The sequence below is a fragment of the Sander vitreus genome, chromosome 20 (assembly GCF_031162955.1).
Source record: "Sander vitreus isolate 19-12246 chromosome 20, sanVit1, whole genome shotgun sequence".
Classification (NCBI taxonomy): domain Eukaryota; kingdom Metazoa; phylum Chordata; class Actinopteri; order Perciformes; family Percidae; genus Sander; species Sander vitreus.
Genome location: NC_135874.1, coordinates 5,172,787 through 5,193,730, shown reverse-complemented (window position 1 = coordinate 5,193,730; position 20,944 = coordinate 5,172,787). Strand labels below are relative to the sequence as shown.

General features: G+C 39.9%; 1 protein-coding gene across 2 annotated transcripts; it reads left to right on the top strand.

Annotated features, from left to right (window-relative positions):
• The first annotated feature begins 55 nt into the window (after positions 1-55).
• Positions 56-11,588, top strand: LOC144534965 (uncharacterized). Of its 2 annotated transcripts, none has more exons than XM_078277139.1 (18): positions 56-223; positions 490-542; positions 1,483-1,558; positions 3,023-3,171; positions 3,266-3,349; positions 3,436-3,492; positions 3,610-3,810; positions 4,549-4,740; positions 5,126-5,180; positions 5,276-5,366; positions 5,460-5,601; positions 6,216-6,320; positions 6,704-6,812; positions 6,910-7,093; positions 7,702-7,776; positions 8,099-8,201; positions 8,857-8,963; positions 9,400-11,588. In XM_078277139.1, the coding sequence occupies exons 1-18, from the start codon at positions 196-198 to the stop codon at positions 9,533-9,535; spliced, it is 1,947 nt and encodes a 648-aa protein (XP_078133265.1). In that variant the 5' UTR covers positions 56-195; the 3' UTR covers positions 9,536-11,588. The 2 variants fall into 2 exon arrangements, with proteins under 2 accessions (XP_078133265.1, XP_078133264.1); XM_078277138.1 differs by having other exon boundaries at positions 4,546-4,740.
• The last annotated feature ends 9,356 nt before the right edge of the window (positions 11,589-20,944 follow it).

The window sequence follows — 20,944 nt, the reverse complement described above, 5'->3', positions numbered from 1 at the left end:
TTAGATTGGTGGAGCCTCCTGGAGGCGGGTATGAGCCTGAAAGGTTAAAGCAAGGGAGGTAGCTCCGGGTAGCTCCAGATCAAACGCGGAAAGAAAAAAAAAATAGTCGTTGCAGAACTGTAAAATTACCTTAGACAGACACGAATAACGTTAAACACAGTCGCGGCACTCAGTACAAAGACATAAGATAACATCATGCCAAAAAAGAAAGACATTGTGAAAGGTAATATTTAAGCAGTGATTGTCATTGTGGTAATGTGTGATATTCGTCGCTGAGTTTCCTTAACTGACAACTTGACCTAATTCGTCAAATGTGTAGCAAGCTAACGTTAGCTAACTAGCTTGCTAGCTAACGTTGTGGCGTTTGGTGATCACCAAAGCAGTGTTAATGTAACTGTATCACCGTGACAACTGACTTAAGCCTTGTAACGTTAGAGCCATATGTTTAATACAACCATGTATTTTAACGTGTCCTTTTCTACCTTTCAGTTGGCGCTCCTATACCAAGAATTCGAGAAAACTCGAGACTTATGCGCACACATGTGAGTATGATTCAAGCACCCGGGCACTTATGTTGTTATTACTGTGGCATAACAGGTCTTTCCAATTTAAAGGCTGTTGTTGGTGACATTCCACCAGTTGTACCTTTGCTAACACAATAAGTAATCTGAGTATGAGCTGCCATAGTTATTATCAGACAGGAAGCTTTTCACAACAATGGGAAAACAGGATCAAAATATACTGTTGTGCAGTCTTTAAGAAGGTTAAACATTGTTTACGGTATAATTCATCTTACAAAATACAAAATCTAAGGTAACATCTAATCTCAACGTTACAACATGAACTGCCAGCTTTGGTGATCACTGCTGCAGATAACAGCCAAAACATGTATACTGAATATACAGTATATTATAGCACGTAGTAAGCAGTTAACACTTTTGCACAGTAGCAGAGCTGCGATTAACAGTTAATGGATGCTGATAATAGAATATCGCAGTTTCTTAGATCTTTAAAAGAACTAATTCTTCCGTTTGGCCAGCAAAGTCCAAAACAGTCCAAAGATCCAACGATCGTCAATTTACAGTGATGTAAAATAGAGAGAAGCAGCATGCCTTCACAGTTGAGAAGATGAAACCAGAGAATGTTTGGCATTTTAGTCTGACAAATGATACAAATAAATAATTATCAAAAAAATGTTGACTACTCACTTTATCGACTGTCTGTTTCAGTTATAAGTTACAAATATCTTATATTGTGTCAATGTTACAATATTAATATCTATCAGCTCTTGTGGTAACTGCTGCAGATAAGTCAAGTCAAAAACTAACTTCACACCCAGCAAATAAGTGAAGGGTTGCACAGTATGTTACATATAGCAGTATGTAGGTAATATTTCTGCACAGTAGACGCACGTTCGTGTGGATATAGCATGGACACATTGTTGGTTGTATTTGAAGTCTCTGTATCTTTTCTCCTTCTCAGGAAACTATGGTAGATTTCATAAGCGGACGTCATTCTTCAAACTCTATCCTGGATGTCTTTGCCTCTGGCTTATTAGGTAAGGCATTTTCTGAACTGGCTGTTACAGGTTATTTCAAAGTGACGGTGGAGAAGAGAATTGGAGATACAACAAAACCCAGTATTATTAGATCCAAAACCACTGGAACTAAACAGGGTATAAGCGTAGTTTTGTGATCTCTATTGCAGTGTATGGCATCCACCAAATAACTCATTACAGATTTAAAAGAACATAAGAGTTAACAGAGGTAAAGAGGTAACATAAGATTCATATGCTGGTAAGTGATGATTAGGCATTATCCCCCCTTAAACACTTCTCTTCTATTTGGTGTGAACATTGGTTTAGAGCTACAAGGGGTAATGCTAGAATATCTCCACTAGAGTCCTGTATAGCAACGTGACATCATGACTTCGCGTAAACATACACGCCCACTTTCTTAAGCCAAGTGGCGTGTTATCTGTACGCATTTTGAACTATCCGCGTGTATACGCTGTATACAGCGGACGTAAACATACATGCCACTTTCTACAAGTGGCGTATTATCTGTACGCATTTTGAGCTATCCGCGTGTATGTCTACGCTGTATACAGCGGACGTAAACATACATGCCACTTTCTACAAGTGGCGTGTTATTGCGTAAACATACACACCACTTTCTAAAGCCAAGTGGCGTGTTATCTGTACGCATTTTGAGCGCCGTATACAACGAACGGGTTGGCTTTAGGAAAAGAAGAACCAGTTGGGTTTACGAAAAGAAGAACTGGGTTGGATTTAGTAAAAGAAGAATGGGACGGTTGAGTTTAGGAAACGGGACACGAAGGAAATGTGACACCTGGGTGAAAGTCATGTGTTGTTTGACCCATCCTCCACCCCGACCAACCTCCCATGCGGATTTTCGCCCTTTCATCCTACTCACTACGGCGTCAATTCCCACGCAATCGTAAGGTAATGTAAGTCAATGGAGGCCAAACGGCGTTGATAAACACACTAAAAAGCGAGGTATGCTTCTTGATAACATGCCAATAATGGCATACGAATTGGCGTGTCATACATATGCCACTTCATGAGATCAGTTTGTATAGAGACCAGTTATGAGGGTGTGGAAGGCTATCACTTTATCCTTGTCAGTAAACTGCAGATTGCATCCTGTTTAATGTTTAACAGTTCAGTATCTGTTTTTCTTGAGCTGTTTGCAAAGGGTTATGGGTAGCCTTTGATGGCAATTGCAACATCTTTTGCACTTATTGTAAATGCAACAATTCTTGGTGGGGCTACCAGAGAGAAGCATCATTGTCTGAGTGTTCATTATACCGATTTCTCTAGTTCTTATGTGCGACCTCGTTGGAGAGCACTATAGCTGTTCTGATTGGCCACACTCTTAAGTTGTTTCTGTCATATGAACTCCGGACAATGTCTGGAGAATCGGTCCAGACTTGCCCTTTCACAGATGTGGCACACATAAGAGCACTAGAAAAGGCTTTGTTTTTTTCTTTACCTCCCCAGGTTTAGATTTTTTAAGGACCTTTGAAGGAGAGCTGGAGGACGACATCGTATATTCTGACGACGACGATGATGATGATCACTATTGTCCACAACATGCTTCTCACAGGTCTTTAGAACCACATCCACGAATAAAACAACTCACTGACGAGGTATTGCACTTCGCTTTCACTTCTTTCAGAGTTCTTTCCCAGACAGTGTAAATTTTCCAGAAAATTTACTCAACGCAGAGATTTTTGTTTTCAGGAGGCCGATAAACATGCAAAGGAACTGAAAGAAGAAGAGGAACGACGGAAAGAGAAAACTGAGAAAAACAAGCGTAAGAAATTGGTCAGTGTCTGCATAATGGTTAGGATTTGACATTTTGAGTGGTTATGTTGCTGTGGCACACGACACATTTCTTCTTTCTGTTTCAGCGTAAAAAAGAAAAGAAACGGATAGAGAAGGAGAATGCAGTTAAAAATATTTTACCTGTAAGTCTTGTGTTACTCGTATGTATTTGTTGTAATTCACAGCAATATGAAGGGCCGTCTTTTGGAAAACGGGTCTTTTCAAAGCCATGCTGATTTAAGTCATTTTTGGCCTTTCAGGATGAAGAGCAAGGGAAGTCAGACTCCTCAGAAAATCAGGAAGAAAATCCTGTTATTGAAAATAATGCAGTGGCAAATGAATCTCCTGAATCTGGTAAAACACAAAATGGAACTGCGGCGGCTGCATATAATGAGAGCAGTGATAATAATAATAAAGAACATTTTGTGGAGGTGAATAAAAAAGAAGATGGGGAGCAAAAGGTTGGTATATAGTACTGTTTGTCACATTGGGAAGCAAAAGTACTGTGTGTTTGTTTTCTTTAAAATGTAATGGGACAGTAGGAAATGGTCACAAAAGGAAGCAATTTGTTTAGGAAATTTGTGCGCGTGTTGAAGTGATGTCGATTAAAAAGTTTAGTCCTTGCTTCACAAATGAATGCAAAAAACAGCAGTGGATGACAGCAGGTGTCAGTTTCACAAAGACCGGTCTGTAGTGTTAGATTTAGCTCTTAGGCTAAATTCAGACTGCAGACCAAAGTGACCCAAATCTGATTTTGTTTTTTTTAATTTATTTTATTTTCATGACGGTGTGAACAGCCCAGTAACGTGGCATCCAATCTTTACCAGTTGTTATTTGGGCCACTTTCATATGTGGTCCAAATCCATTAGATTGGATTTTTTTTTTTTTTTTTTTTAAAAAGCTACCGAGTCTGGACTGTACGATCGGAATTCATGCAACTCTGACGTCACTCTAGAGCGACCATCGTCACAATTCTGCACTAAACCATAGACTTTACATGGCGAAAGATATGTCCATATATCGGTGGATGATTTTTTTTTTTTTTTGTGGTACATCAACTGGCCAATCATGCTTCAGATGGACTTTGAGCAACAGATGAATTTAGACGTCTATCTGAAGTCTGACTATTAGTTGAATCTAAGTCTGTTTGTGGATGAATCTCTTCAAACCACCACCTTGTGTTTCATTATCGCCAGCAGGATTTGGATTTAAATAATTCATATTCTTCTACAACAAAATCGGTGCCTGAGCAGACATGTAACCAGAGGCCTGCAAAAGAAGGGAAAAAGGACAAAAATAAATTACTGAAAAACTCCCTGGAGGAAAAGCCAAAGGTTGTAGAGAAACCTGAAATTCAAAAGAAGGAAGAGAAACCTCAACCCAATAAAGAGGTGGGAACACTGCAGACATAGTATTTGTATTTCTTCATGGCATAATCTTATCCAAGAAACCTGCTATCATGGATTGACAGATATTTTACCAGACTTAAGTCACACCAGATGACAAAATCTTTAAAAAGTTATTTTCTGATGTTATGTCAGTAATGTTTTTAAAATAGATATAATATATACAACACTATTTTAAATTGTCACCAGCCTAGAAACATTTTCTCTACAAAAGTTACTTACTCTTCAATTATATTTGTAAATGGATCTTTTATAGGATCAAACATTAACTGGTTGTCATAAGTTGGCGTTTGACAGAAAGTGACATACAAATGTAGCGTTTCCTGTAGTGCTCGGCATGCTTCACAGACTAATGTGTCAACTTTAACAGAAAATAATGGACCCCGCTGCAGAAGAGTTGGCAAAAAGAAGTAGAGAGCTTGCTGGTAAGTTATTTTACATTAACGTCATTGAGACTTTGGCAAAGTCAAACACGTGAAAGCACTGAAGCTGGTACAACTGTCCTTGCTCTCCCTTCCAGGTATGGGAAATCGCTTGGCTGCCTCTGGACAGTATGAGATGGCCGTGAAATGCTTTACTGACGCAATTAAATACAACCCAAAGGAATTTAAGTAAGAACGTGGACTTAAATTGACTTCAGCCTCCATTAAAGCACACAGAAGCAGTGACTATTAATGACATGAATTACGTTGAATGTGTTTCAGGTTATTTGGAAATCGGTCCCTGTGTTATGAAAGACTGCAGCAGTATGAAAATGCTTTCAGGGACGCTGATCTAGCTCTCTCCATGGAGCCAAACTGGATAAAAGGTTTATTTAGGAAAGGAAAAGCTCTCTGTGGGCTCAAGGTGAATCGCTGCCCCTGTATCCAGTTAACTCTGCTTACACTGTGATACTTCCAGACACTTTAGTCTTTTGTTTTCATGTATAGTAACTGTTATATTGTGGTTTAAAAAAAAACCTGTAGTACAGAGAAAACGGACCTTACAATACAATATACAGGTGTCAGGTTGTTACTAAATACTTCTGTTTGCAGGTTTTATAGTAGTAGGGCTGTCCTCAACTAAAGATATTCTTAGTCGACTAACACTCCTAATCGATTAGTTGATTTTTCGACAGACCTGTAAAACTGAGTTTCTCCACAAAGAATCATGCAAAAGCATGACTTTAAATCTTGTGTGTCCCAGAGATGTGCTCATACGTTTCTTGGAAATAAGTGATTCAGCATTTAAAAAAAGCATGAAATGAAAAGGAAATCTTTAACTAAACTAACTAAAACAAAAAGGACTGATTAGTCGACTAAGAGGGGGCAGCCCTATGCAGTAGTGAGGAATAAACCCTCTACGGTGTTAATTCCCCACATGCTAGCTCAAGTGCTATTACTAAATTCAAGATTTTAAACTTGCATATTACTTATTAATTACTTACTTGTTGCCTGTAATTTCCGCTTTCACTTCTCCAGAGATACTACGAGGCCTCGCTGATCTATAAGGAGGTGTTGAAGCTGGAAAGTACGAGCGCTGAAGCCACGCAAGAGCTGAAACGAGCACAGACATTGCACCTAATGGTAGGAGAAGCTTGTGTTTACAACAGTTTACAAGACAATATATGGCACAAAAAAGACTGTCACTCACCACATGGCTGAGAAGAAGCCGTAGAAATCCTCGTAGAGATGTTCACAACCTCTAAGAATGTACAAAGCTCATATGTACGTTTCTCAGTCATTTTGCATGTTGTTGGCTCCAAATGGTGGTCAGGAAACATTGCACAGCACACTCTATGATAGGGGATATAGGTATAACATGTGACTTTCTATACACTGAACGCTCACTCACTTCTGGAGCAGTTTGGATTCTTTTTTTTAGACAAAGTCAGTATATCTGTCATCTGTGGCATTGATGTGTGTATGCTTTGTCAGCTTAGGAGGTTGTCTTTGTACTTCCATTTTAGGAAATGGGATTCACCTGGGCGCAGAGCTCCGAGGCCTTGAAAACACACGCCACGTTAGAGGAAGCTGTTGAAGCTCTGTTTGGTGACGACGGTAATCAGGGTCCTGGAGGTAAATGTCACAAAATGTTTCTCAAAAGTTGGAAAGCTGACATGTTACTACAATGATGTTTTTAACTGTCTTTTTACCGTTTGTCGGCTCTCTTCAGATGCCTGTGCCGGCTGGGACTGTACGGACCAACCAGTGGCGCAGGAAGAAGACGACGAGGGGGAGTGGATTGTCCGACAAACGAGTCGTCCTAGAATGCAGCCGGCCAAAGAGTTGGATGCTTTTGGCCAAAGCAGATCGAATTCTAAGTCACCGACGCCCCATCCAAGGAATTTTGTCAAACCGTAAGACTGCAAATCACTAATGTGTATTTTAAAATGAAAAATGTTATCTAAGGCAGTGGTACCCAACCTTTTTTTTTTTTTTGGCTTGTGATCCTTAAAAATGACACAATGTGTACTTGTGGCTTAAATTGTTACCTTTTTATGAAAGATAAAACTGTCTGCTATTTTCAAAAGTGAGAACATATCAGGTTTTTAGAATAAAAATAAAATAAAAAAAAATGTATCATGCCTGACCCTCAGGTTGGGAACCACTGGTCTAATGTTTATTGTATACTACATTGTGTAAACTATTTCAAGTTTTTATGATTTATATTGTTAATTTTTAGTTTTTCTTGCATGCTGGCAGTCAGAATAACAGGAAAAAAGTTCTGAAATGAAATATGCACAGATGTTCAACAAATGCCTGTTTGTTTGCCCATTTACTGCTGCAATAATTACTCTTTACTAACTGAATTTAAGGAGGTCTTTCCTTTGCACCATTGAGCAAGAACAGATGGTAATATGGAGTGTTCACAGATTTGGGTTTTTTTTAAGGATAATTTGCTGAATTGTATCCAGAGTTCAACATGATTTTAAATGGTTGTTTTATCTCTTTGTTTTGTGTAAAGTGATCTTTTCCCCATTTGGGTTGGATCCTTGGCTCCTGCTGTCACCTACTCAACACTCCACGAGCTCTTCAGCAGGTAAAGTACCACAGGCTGAGCTCCTTCACTTTGTCACAATCAGATGTCTGAGTTTACAGACGCAACAAGAATGGAAAATGGCAGTAGAATAAAAATAATAAAAAAAATCCAAAAATCGCAATATTTATACACTGAAATATTGATGCTGTGGTCTTACGAAATATTGATGCGTTTGTCGACTCTGAGCTTGTTGTCGATTTAATGGCTGCTAAAGTGATGGGAGTGTATTCACCCTTGTTGACTCAAAGCTGTGTGACAAATTGCCCTGCAGGGATATGAAAGATCTCTCTCTCTCTCTCTCTCTCTCTTCCCCCCCCCCCAGAGCTGGGACGGTCTACAGCATCAAGATGCTGCTGGAACACCAGTGTGCCTTTGTGAACTACGCCAAACAAGAAGACTGTGACAGAGCCATCCAGTGTATTAATGTATGTATCGGTTTACTTTAAATGGTATTTGCATATGATTTGTTCAGGTATCTAGCTGATGTGTCAGTCTAGACCAATTGGAACAGTTGAGAAAGTAGAACTAAGTGTATGTAATGTTACATTTTGTGATGTATCTTGTTGTAAAGCTTCATTTAGGCAGGACACATTTTCTATTCACTATCAGCAGCAAAGTGTTAACAGTGACCTAAATGTTTCACCGGAGCCACACAATGAAGGTCTTGTATGGGTTTGAAAATGTAAAGATTTGTAGGTTCCCAAAGAGAATTCATATTCACAGGCAAATGTAAAATAAAGTTAAGAAGCAAATCAGAAAATATTTGAGGGTGTCTGTATTCAAAACTTGGCAGGTTGTAGGATTTTCTATGTAGAGCAGGAAGTTGAGACTTATTTTGATTGTGTGTTATTTAAGCAGCGAGTAACAACTGCAGCTCTTTAACTCTGTAAAGTTATTCATGCTTTAAAGTCTGTCTGCTCCTCTGAAACTGTGGCATTATTTTCCCACCACATAAATCAACTCTGACATCAATCTTATTCATTCTTCAAGTCTGTGAAGTGTCTTCTCTTTTCTAAGCTGTGTGGCTCTCCAGTACAGCTCTGTTGGGCCCAAGATGTTTAATGTCTGTTTCTTCTTCAGGGAATGGTGGTAGAGGGCGCTCCACTCTCTGTGCGATACCCCAGTAAAATCCCCATCGGACTTGGTATGTCCAGAGCGGCCACCATTGACCCATATTCACGCCCCGGGTAAGAAGATGCTATTATTCTCCCTCGTATTAGTAAAATCTCTATTTCACTAAGAGTTTAGATTTAACTTCAAGGGTAATAAGTTGGGGGAAAGATTATTGTCAGTCTTATTATTTTAAAACAGTGCATGTATAGTTTTTTTTTTTCTCCCACATATGCATAGGATTCATTAATAGTTAGCTGTACACAGTTAAGACTTATAGTTTCTATTGCTCACCAAGATTTGTTTTTCAAAACTTACTCTTAATTTCTATAAATGCAAAGTAAGAAATATCTAGTATTTTATTGTCTTTGTTCATATTAGTTATGTTGCCACTGTTTAGAGGCAAAAAGGAACCCTGTCATTTCAGGTCTCCTGATCTTGGCGATAATTGTTCCCACTGTAAACTTTGACATGCATCGCTAGAATTGAAATTTGTTTTTGCCGTTGTTGTAGCCCGTACAAGAAGGAGTGCTTTTTCTGGAGGACCACCGGCTGCATGAGGCAGGACTGCACCTACAGACACGTCCCAGAGCACAAGCACATTGACAAGGACAAATTCACCAGTAGACTGGGACATGTGAACATGTAGGAAATCAAAAATGATAAGCGTGCATCGTTTCCTTTGACATTTGACACGGTGCTTGTTCCAAACTGGGCTGCTTTCTGTCCTCGGTTTCTTCTCGGTTTTGGTTCTTGTGAAGTTTTGGCGGAAAAAAAGACTAATTGTGTTCAGATTCGGTTGCATGTTTTTTTTTGGAAATGTTGTCACCGTGATGGCCAATCATTGTAAGGATACAAAGGAAACCCCAAACTACATTATATTAATAATTTATGTGCATCAAGCTTTGAGCATTCTTTTGCAATAGGAGTTTGTCAGGGATTATGTGTGATTATCTAATCTGTTTAAAGATTGTGTTAAAACACGTGATTTTTACTTAGTTGCTTTGCTATTGTTTTAAAATTGATGTAACAGATCTTTTTTTAGTTACCACCAGGTGGCACTGTAACCTTTATCCCTCAACTTTGGGGCTACAAAGAATTCTGCTTTCATTTTAAGGCTGTGATTGATGAGCAGTTATGCTATTGGCACATTGAATGTGTTATGTTTAATTTTGAAATTCTGCTCTGTAATATGATTGCTGGGGCATTGGGTTTGTTTAGATTGGGTTGAGTTCAGTGGTTATGTATATTATGTATACCTTTTTTTTTATAATGTCATGTCTGTTGGAGGAAAGGTTTTAAGTGTAGTGATGTTTGGACACAAACTGTCATACAAATAAGTGCCTTTTAGTAGCACGGGCTGCAGTTTATCATGGGTCAGCCCCAGAGGGAATTAAAGCCTCAACTTGGAAAGAGTGATGTCATGCAATACATTGCTATATACAGTACAAGACCAAAGACTGGAACAGTGGATGGGCCTGGATGACTCACTACAAAGAATAAAGTCAGCCCCATGATAAGCTGCATGATTTGTGAGTGGGATTATTCAAGCCTCAGCATGTAACTCAATGTAATTTGGGATATCACTATGAGGATGAGAGGCCCAGTGGTTTTTCGCTGTCCCACCACTAAAACATAACCAGATTAATCCCAGCAGCAGCTGCATATCCTGTTGCAGTGTCCTTGAGCGAGAATCCCTCATCTCAGGTCAGCCTGAGTTAGAGCAAAGTGCCAGTTAAATGCTTGAAAAGTAACTATTGTCCCTGAGATTTTATCTGAAGTGAGGTTCTTCTAAGCCTTAAATGCCTCCCTTCAATCTCCCTGACTGCGTCTCCTCTCAGTTAATGTGGGTGGGATTTGTGTAGATCCCTCTTCCCTAAAGCCTGGCAGGTTTGTTATTTGACTCGAGCATTTCAAGGCCACTTTTGTGACTCCTGTTGCAATGTTTGAGGTGTGAATTACAAAACGTTCCCAGAGAGCTGCATAATTACCTAAAAACGAGGTTGAAGCGGTGGAAAAAAAAGTTGAGGCATTTAGCTGTGAAAAGTGCTTAGTCTTGACCTTACAGGCAGAACAGCTGTACTTGTGGGCATTAATTGGCTGACAGTGGCATACCTCCCAAAGCCCTTCTGATCTGTGTGAGATTTGAAAGCATGAAAGGCCTGTAATACGAATAACATGAACTCTGGTTGAACCCATAGAAAGCACTGGGACATTACTAACTTGCAAAATGGGTCTATATTTAATCTTATTGATCTGTTTGACTTTGCCCCGCTAGAAACCTGTTCAAATGCAGATAAAGACTGATAAGAGGTTAGCGATCATCAACATCCCGCCACTCCTGGGCCCGGACGAAGCCAATCCCTTACTTAACTAAAGCAAACGCCAGGAAGATTAAGTGCATCTTGTTAAAAGGCTGCATGGTTTGTAGAGCTTTCAACAGATTTCTCTCCCTCTCAACAGAAAGGGGGAGAGAACACACTAACAGAAATGAACCGGCAGACATGACATGTTGCTCTCCCATTACTTGCTTTTTGATATATGGCTATGCAGCAAAAAAGGCCTCCTCACTCCCCCTCTAGAGAAGTTTTGAGTTGGAGTAATTGAGTGCATTGCTTTTAGCGCAGGGATACAATAATCAAATTTTTATTCTAATTCTGTGGTTTCTCTCCGCTGGTAAATAAACGTTTGATGTGACATGAGGGAGTAGCTGACTCACGCTGTATATCAACCATCTTGATTTGTTCCTCAGGAAGCCAAAATAAATGCTCCACTGCAGCTTTGCAGCCGCTCAGCTTACAGGCCTCTGCTCGAACCTCCTAACCTTCCCAGCAGGGCTGCTGCTGTTTGCTTGTCCTCTTTTAAAGGAATGACACTTTAGACATTTCAGTGTGTGTATCTAGGAGCAACAAAGTTATCATTTTTTCTCTTCTCTTTCTTCTCTTTTTTTTTTTTGCTTTATTTCCAACAAATTCTTGCAGGAACATTTTTCTTCGCAGTTTAAAGGCTCGTTATGATTGATGTGGTCCTACATGAGCCTGCAGTTATCTGCCAAAGTTAGAACAGTTTTGATTTATTTCACAGGAGAAATATCTGCCTGTACGGTGTGCTTTATTAAAAGTGGGCAGGGTATTTCTGTGCAAGTCAAGATTTAGCAATATTTACATCCAAATCTGATGACAGCTGTAGGGTTTTTACCTAATGCGGCTAATCAAATGTTATCACAAGAAGATTAGCTGGGTTTTTGAGTGTTCAAATAAAAAAATAATACTCCTCTCTCTCAACATTTTTATTTATTTATTAAGGAATATGTACAGAGAAATACTCCAGACCTAACTCAAGTTCCCAGGGGCTTTCTGACTTATTACCTTGGAGTATGTGTCAACACCACAAACTAATCCTTTTGGGGCAAAAGTTTTTAACGTATGACAAGACAGCTTTGCAATTTCTTCATCAGAGATATCCTAAATGATAGATAGATAGATAGATAGATAGATTAGATAGATAAAAAAAAAAAGGTTTTGTTGCTACTGGAAAGTCAAAAATCTCATTATGCCAAGATGACCTACTATATAATATAAAAAGTGACCTATAGTAGTCTTAACTTTGAAATGTATAATCTATTGTGTCTGCAGATTGTAATGAATGCGATAACTAAGATTAACAAGATGTTAAGATGGTAGACTCACACAATGGGGATGCATCTGCTTCACTGCCGTCTCTTCTCAAGCCTTTGCTGGATTCCTTTGTTGCACTGTGGAAATGATTACAGTAATTGTCACAATGAGAAATTGACCTTCACTTTAATCTAGACAGAGGCCCCCTTAACAAGTTAAAATAGCGCAAACCCAATTAGGGAATTGATTGCTTGCTTTCATTTTTCTCATTTGCATCAGGGTCATATAGAGAAGATAAATTAATGTCTAGTCTTTTGTCCACACTGTCATTCCTGGTTGTGGAGTATCTGTTGCTAAGAAATGAGCAGGAGAAAAGTCTTTTGTCTACCGTCGACGAACTCCTCTGATAATCTGCTGTTAAACACCCACAGAAAGAAAGACCTCCGGGAGATTAATACATCCTCACTTTTTCATACTGCTGTACGAATACAGACAGTTTTATGTTAATGAGATGATTTGATGTATCTTTCTGCATAAGTATACTTTGTCATATTTAAAGTGTTATTACAGGTTTTCAATGTGATTATCATGTTTATGGGTTTCCATGCATTCCACTATGATTTCTTAGTTCTATGAACGCTTGTCAACAAAGGCCAAAACCAACAATACATTGGTCTGTCTCTCAACACTTTTCTATTTCTTTACCCAGTCTATGGCAATGAGCCCTGAGCCTTACTGGTTCCTACAAAATAGGGAAATCTTTATATGATCTCTTCATACTCTCATTGAAAAAAGGCTCAATCATTTCCTAGAACAGGTGGGCACTGTAGTTTTCAGCAAATGCTTGTCAAATACAAGTACATATTGAACGTTGGAGACTATTTTCAGCTGTGGATTAATACACACTTGATACACTGTTAGTAGTTACAGCAACAGTATGGTGTGTGTGAGTCAAAATAAACCTTTAAGCTTTCATCTTAAAGGGGAACTCCACCGATTTTACACCTCAAAGTCTGTTTACAGGTCTTGGGGATACTGCATATGTGGGGGGGGGGGGGAGTTTTGTAAAGCCTTTTGTGGCTACAGAGGGAGCTGCACACAGTCTGATAAATTGCCTCAAGTGATGTCACTTGAGTCAGTTTACCAGACTTCTGTAGCCCACTCCTTGTCTCTGCTTAAGGCTACATTAGCCGCTACTAGCATAACACACCACAATCTTTGACCAAGCTGTTGGCGGTCGAGTTGCATTGTGGGTAATGTAGGCTCTAGGTTTTGATGAGGAAGAAGAATGAATAAAAAAAGATCTCTGGTCCTGATTTTGATACTTAAAAAAAAAAAAAAAAACTATCATGAAGCTGATTATTATAGAGTGCAATGCTAAATCAGTGCATTACTCTTATAATAATGTCACCCAGTGCAACTTGTGTTTTTTTTTTTTTTAAGATTATTATTTTGTCTTTTTTAGATAGGGACAGTGGATAGACCAGAAAGGGGGGAAATGGAAATGAGAGATGGGGGATGACATGCAGCACGTTGGATTTGAACCCACGTCGCTGCAAAGGACTCAGCCAACATGGGGTGAATGCTCTTACTGGGTGAGCTAGAGGCCGCCCTGGCTCATGTGTTTTTAATAGTTTTTGGAGCTCTATGCCACAGAGGAATAATATATTGTAGGCTCGGATACACACACAATACTTGTTAGCAGGATCAGTCATTGTTGGTTTTGGTCTTTTATTGGGATTTGTTGACAAAAAGGAAAAGTATAAAATATCACCAGACTTATCCTTGGTTGCCTTGGAAGAAGGAAGAAGCATTTAACAAATCTAAACCACTACAGAATGGTTCAAACTATGGTGAGCAGTGTAATGACTATAATAGGTGTCTTTAATGGGTTAACATGTAAAAACACTGGTATGGTCCTAATAACGCCCTTGCTTTCATTTTTCAATGTTCAATAATACTGTCTGACTGCATCCATAATGTGCACTCATGTTATTTTACCTTTTGAATAAATTATTTAAGAGTGTGGATTTGTATGTGTATACGTGCATGTTTATGTTCCCACACAGACACTGTAGGGTGACAGGGAGGATAATGGTATTGACTCCCTTTGTCGTCTTCCCTGATAAATGGCAGTTTAAAGGTTGAGTCTCACATCTCTTTCATCTCCTTCAGACGTGCACAGGCAAAAATCCTAAGTGTTGTCACTTTATTTTGGTCTTTGTTTCTGTGATCGATTGAGAAATGGCCTGTACGGCAGCAAAGTGTCATTAACATGATTAGAGGCTTGTAAACAAAAATGGCCTTTGGCTTTGTCGAGGCACCACTGCACACACCGTGATGTAAAGCTGGGCATGCCTCAACCTGTGTTTCCTTCAAGTATTTATGTGACTTAATGGGGCAAGAAATATGTGGCCTGTGTGCGTTGTAATCATTAAAACCTCCAGTTGGGTTGTATTTCATCTTGCTATCGACCTAAATATCTGAAGGTAACATGTTCAAGGGCATGAAAAATGTCCCAGCCTGTAAATCCTCTCATTGTTGCCTCAAGGAGTTTGACTTCCATACATCACCGGTATTCATTCCGGCACAACTCCTAATGCTAAATCTTACACAGGCTTCTTTCACACATTGTCCAGGGCCGTTTTGTGTCCTGCATTTTTCAAAAGAACATATATTAACCTCTACAACCTCAAACTAAATAATGTCACTGTTAATCTGTGGGTTAATCCATGGACTGTAATTTATAACAGGAGACATTTGCAATAAAACCTTGCCCTCCAGGCTTTTACCAAACTGCGTGCTTCCTGTACAAATGAAGCCTGCTTCCTTTAATACGGATAATGCTGAGTGGCATGTCGGCTCAGTTCAAGTCTTTGGTGTTTACGAATGGGTAAGGAACTATAATTCACTGCGGATTTTGGTAACACTGCTTCAGCATCAATGTAGTCAAATGTATCTACATTAGTGAACCAGCCTGCACCACCAAGCTTTATTGTTTAAACACCTTGAGAGACAAGGCAAACAAGGCCCTTTGCCTTGTAGTGTTTACCACCCATTTAAGAAGCACTGAGGAGGCTGTTTGTCTCCTTTCTGGTTATAGAGACTGTGTAGCAACCAGGATGTCTGGGACGATTTAAGCCTTCTTCCTGCTCGCCTGCTTGCTTTCCCTGAAAATGCTGCAGAGGATCCATCTATTCCTCCCGTTGTAATGAAGCTCCCCGGGGGCCCGGGAGCACCATGTGAAAACGCCTTAGTACCAGAGCGATTCATTACCTCGGAAATGTGAGCTTTTGTTCCGTTTTCAGCACAGCCCCATTAATCTTGGGCTGCCTCCTGGCATGCAGGCCAGGTACGGCTTAGGTAATTACAGTTAATCATCATTCAGACGTGCACATGGACCGCGGGCTCCTCAGTGGCTTCCATGCAGGGTCAAATCTACCCCATTACACTGTTGTTTACCCCACTCCTACTGTACCAGCGTCGCACTTACACCACAAAGAAGCCTCATTTCTTTTTTGTCCCGGTAACCGAACCCTGAGTGTTTTTGGTAATTGTGCCCAGTAAGATTTGGCTCCAGTTGTGCAGCAACCTTCCCTGCACAAACAAGTAAACATCCCAGCTCCGCCTCCCCTGGCCCCCCCCTTCAAACATTTACACTATCCAGCTGTCGGTTATTGGAGCCTACTGTTCACCTGCCGTTCATGATTGCCATTAATGACACATTACAGGATAGATGATTTTCAGGAACAACAAGCAGAAACAGACCATCTGTATCTGGGCAGAGGGACACGCAGAGATTGATAACTTCATCACCCAGGGTGTACTGAATACTTGGAGAGCTTATTCAAATGTTTATATTTAGAGCTAAAACAATAGGTGTGTTCGAAACAGTTCCCTATCATGGAAATGGTGCACTTTATAGTGTGTTCGCCATTTGGTAGTGGTGTTCGAATTCTCTGCGGTTAATTTCATTCACTATATAGTCCACTATACTCACAATTTCCCCCGTAATTTGAGTGTACACAATGTACCTACATATTACTCCCGTATACCACAATGCAACGCGGCCGCGTTTTCTTGGAGGAGAAGAAGAAGCAGAAGTCACTATTAATACATCCATGGCGAAAACTGAAAAAGAAAAATGGAGTGGATTTTCATTTGTAAACCGTGGAAATGTAACATGCAACATATACTGTATACAATGTTTTACTATCCTCCTGGGTGCTCGCTTTGTTTCAGGGACATATTAGAAGTATTTTAGTTTTGGTTTGTTTACATGATGCTGGGCGCCCCCGCCACCGTCACGCAAACAACGGGCGCATCTCCTGGTGACGCAAGTCCTACAACGATGTGTTTTCAGCGAGTATCTGGAATCTGGTTTGGTCGTTCTCTATATAGTTATAGTATAACTGTTTAATGGATTGCCATGGAATTATGTATTATATTATGTAGGTATTATATTTATTACGTATGTATTATGTATTTGTGGTGCCCTGAGGATGAATCTTACTGACTTTACCTCTTACGTCCCTATGAGATACACATTTGTGATTTTTAATTAAAAGTCTCAACAACTATTGGATAAATGGCCATGAAATTTGGGCCAGACATACAGTACTGTAATTCATTTTGATGATTCTCTGACTTTTCATCCAGCACCTTCATCTGGTCAAAATGTAATTGTTTCCAATTCTTCATGAGTTCATGACCAAATACCTGCAATCCCTGACATTTCCATCAGCCCCTGCTAAAAGAATTAGCATATGTTAGCATGTTAACACGTTAAATTGAGATGGGGAACATGTTTAACATTATACCCGTTAAAACATCAGCATGTTAGCATTGCTATCATGAGCGTGTTAGCATGCCAATGTTAGCATTTAGCTCAAAGTAACACTGTGCCCAAGTACAGCCTCAAAGAGAGGCTAGCATAGCTGTAGGCTCTTGGTCTTGTTTTTAGCACAAATGCCAAAAGCTTCTTCAATAGGAATATTTGCTCATCTTAGTCTAATATATTTATATATCTTAATATATTTGGGTTTTCAACTGTTGGTCAGACAAAACAAGCTATTTAAATGCGTCAATTTGAAAATTGTGATGGCATTTTCTGACATTTTACATTTCAAACTATTAAAATGAATGAAAACAATTGTTATAGCACCTAATTTTATACTCACATCCCAGTAAAGCAATGGAGAATAACTAAAGCTTGGCAGTTGAAAGTGTAGGAATAACCCACATTGCATTATAATATAATTCCACGGGAAAAGAAGATTACCATTCTAAAAATAATATAATTTATTATTCAACATCACTAAAATATTTAGTCAGTAAAAAAAAGGATAGTAGGCCCTATAGTTACAGTTACAGTATCATCAATATAGTGTGTAATGTATTCTACTTTTTGGTGTAACATTTTACTTAAAACTACCTCATCTACTTCTGCTGCATTTAGTGATAACCTGTTTCCCAGAATGCCTTTCACTCTGAGAATGTACCTGATGTTGCTACCTTCCGCTGTAAGTTATACTCTACATGCAGGTGGATAGAAAGGCACCGATAATATAGTAAGAGCAAGAAAAACAGGGAGAAATATACTGCTTAGAGGCAAAGACCAGTCAGTGCACACACAGTAGGAGGAAATGTACCATATGTGTCACAACTCTCTTTTTGACGGTTGAATGTTGATGCAAAAGTGTGGTTTAAGGAAGAATGCTTATAGAGTCTGTTAGTTGTTTACTGTACAAAAGGAGATGCAAAACCTTATCTTTTTCTTTTCCGCTATGATTCATCTTGCAAGAGAAATGTTCTTTTACAACAAAACCCTTCAGCTGTGTAGTTTCCCAGAAGACCATGCAGTCAGTCATCCATTCAACAGATTCAAAAACACTAGCATCTAGGGAAACTGTGACGACTCTTGATCAGCTCGCTGTTGCCCATTCCTCTAAAGACAATCCACAAGCTCTCGGGGTATTGATTAACATCTTAGATATGAGCAAAGAGGATCAATGTGTGCTGTCCTATTAGCAACACATGCCCTTAGCAGTTTGTTTGTAATTTCAATGGAGATAAACCCAGCGCTTAAAGGCTGCAGCAGTAAATGAGTTGACCTGCTTCAAGGCGAACAAAAGCAAACAAGAAAGTGCTGTTGTTTGCTTTACTTGCAGGGATCGTAATGATGGCAAAGAATGCTGAAGACATTTGGGTCCTGTCTGTCGGAAATGAGGAATGGGTGAAGCCTGTTATCTGATGTCAGAGCAGGAAAGAAAGCTTTTCTCAGGTTTGTTTCGCACCTGTTGTGGGTTGTGTAAACAAAGGAGGAAGAAGCAGGAAGATTGTGACAGTGTTGCAAACACACTCATGCATGCACAGAAAAGGTGCAGAATCTTCTGGGGGGGTGTTTCCACATAATAAATTCCTGGGAGCCAGGAGGGTTAATTAGTTAGCTCAGAATGACTGCATGTTAGCACACAAGATCATCAACGGATATGTCGATTTCTCTTCATGTCAACAAATCAGTGTCAAATTAGCTCCATTGTTGTCTGCAAATAAATAAAAACATCAATGAGCCACACTGTTGCACTGGATGACATGTTCTTCCATTGCTATGAACCCACACACTGTATACCAGGTGTGTATTAATCCGCAAATGAAAATAGTCCCCAACAAATACACTATTTACTTTTATTTGAGTGGCGTTTGCTAACAACTACAGTGCCCAGCTGCTTTAGGAAATGAAACTATATATTTGTGACCTGTTTTTAAAGATTTCTTTAGTAAGAACCAATGGGCTCAGGGCTGGGTGCCACAGACAGGGAAGTCAGAGAGTATTGAGAGGTGGACACATTTCATTTCATGGGATTTGTTGACCATGGGAAAAAAAATAAAGAATTATACCAACCTTATCCTTTATAGATTTAGGGACATTGGTACAGGTATAATGCTATTTTTATTATGATTATGTCATGCATAAACAAGCTCCAGATTCTTCCACTGAACAAGGATCAAGCTGAGGACCATATCTTTCTCAATGAAGCCTCGCCGATTGTTTGCTACCTTTGTGTCCTCACCGCTGCCACCTTAAACCGCAAGACACCTGTCCCTTTGTGTGACACTTTATACACACACACACACACACACTCACACACACACACACACACACACACACACACACACACACACACGCACCCCCATTGAAAACCTCTGGGAGTTGCTGCCCAGTCATTTGGCACATTTTTGATGTTGAATCAAAAAAGACAAAATGAGAGAGCGAGGAAGGAGAGGGAGCAATCTAGGCTTTCCACTCCAGTGAAAGGCACTCTTTGTTGAGCCCTCCTATGCAAACACCCCCCCCACCAACCCAACCCTCCCACCGTATCCACCCTTCATCCCCCTCCCTCCCCTCCAAAGCCCGGGCAGATTTTTCATTAAATGCTATCAGAAATGTGACTGGTCCTATTCATGGGCAGATGGAGGGCTGGCTGTGTGGCTGGAGACCAATACCTTCACTGGAGAATGACAGGAATCTGGGCTGTAGGTGAAGCTCCGGGTGGACAGATCGAGCAGACTTAAGAGCACCTGACAGAGAAGGAAAAATGAGCTTTTTCCTAGTTTTCTTTGTGTTTAAGAGTTTTCCCAATTCCGAATATGTTTGATATATTCCTCTGGACCAACGTGGTCTCGCTCTGATTTTCTCCGCTCAGACCTCCTTTGTTTGCAGAGAAAAGAAAACCAACCTCACATTTGTTATGTTCAATGGCAGACCAGTGTTTTCTCTCTCTGTTCTGAGGCTCACAAGTAAGACCTCCTTGTTCTCATTTTTTTTTAAAAGCTACTTAAAGAGTTAAGAGCTCTCTGCCTAAACAAAACAACATATTATGCCACTGTTTCCTCAGACAAACAAGGTGACCAGACCCATCCACTGTTCATTTCTCACCAAAGGAAAGAGATCAACCTCTCATATTGTTAGCGAGCGGTCGATTATGTCACAGGACAATGGGAGGCAGCGGGTTGGAGGAAAACACAAACAATGATTTCCGCAACAGCAATTTAATCCTCTGGCGTTAAAACCTGACACAAAAGTGGACAAAGGCGAGGAGGCTGGCACAAATAAACCCCTGAATCTGAAGATTAAGCAAAAAAAAAAAAGAGGATCCTTTGTGTAAAAAGACCCTTTATCTGCTTTTGAAGTCTGTGAGACCTGCCAGCCGTCCTCAGCCTCTCTTTGTAACCGGCCCCCATGTCCCACAGCAAACCACCACCTCACTTTCATCTGCCCGTCATCTTAGGGGGCAATTAATGCCATTCAGGTCTACCCACTACACACTGAGAGAGAGAGAGGGGGGGGCAGGGATGGTGGCAAGGCTCATCTACTTGTTGAAGCAGGGACTTGACAACAGTTTAGTGTAGCCTAATTTGGTGCATATAAGGCGAGTGTC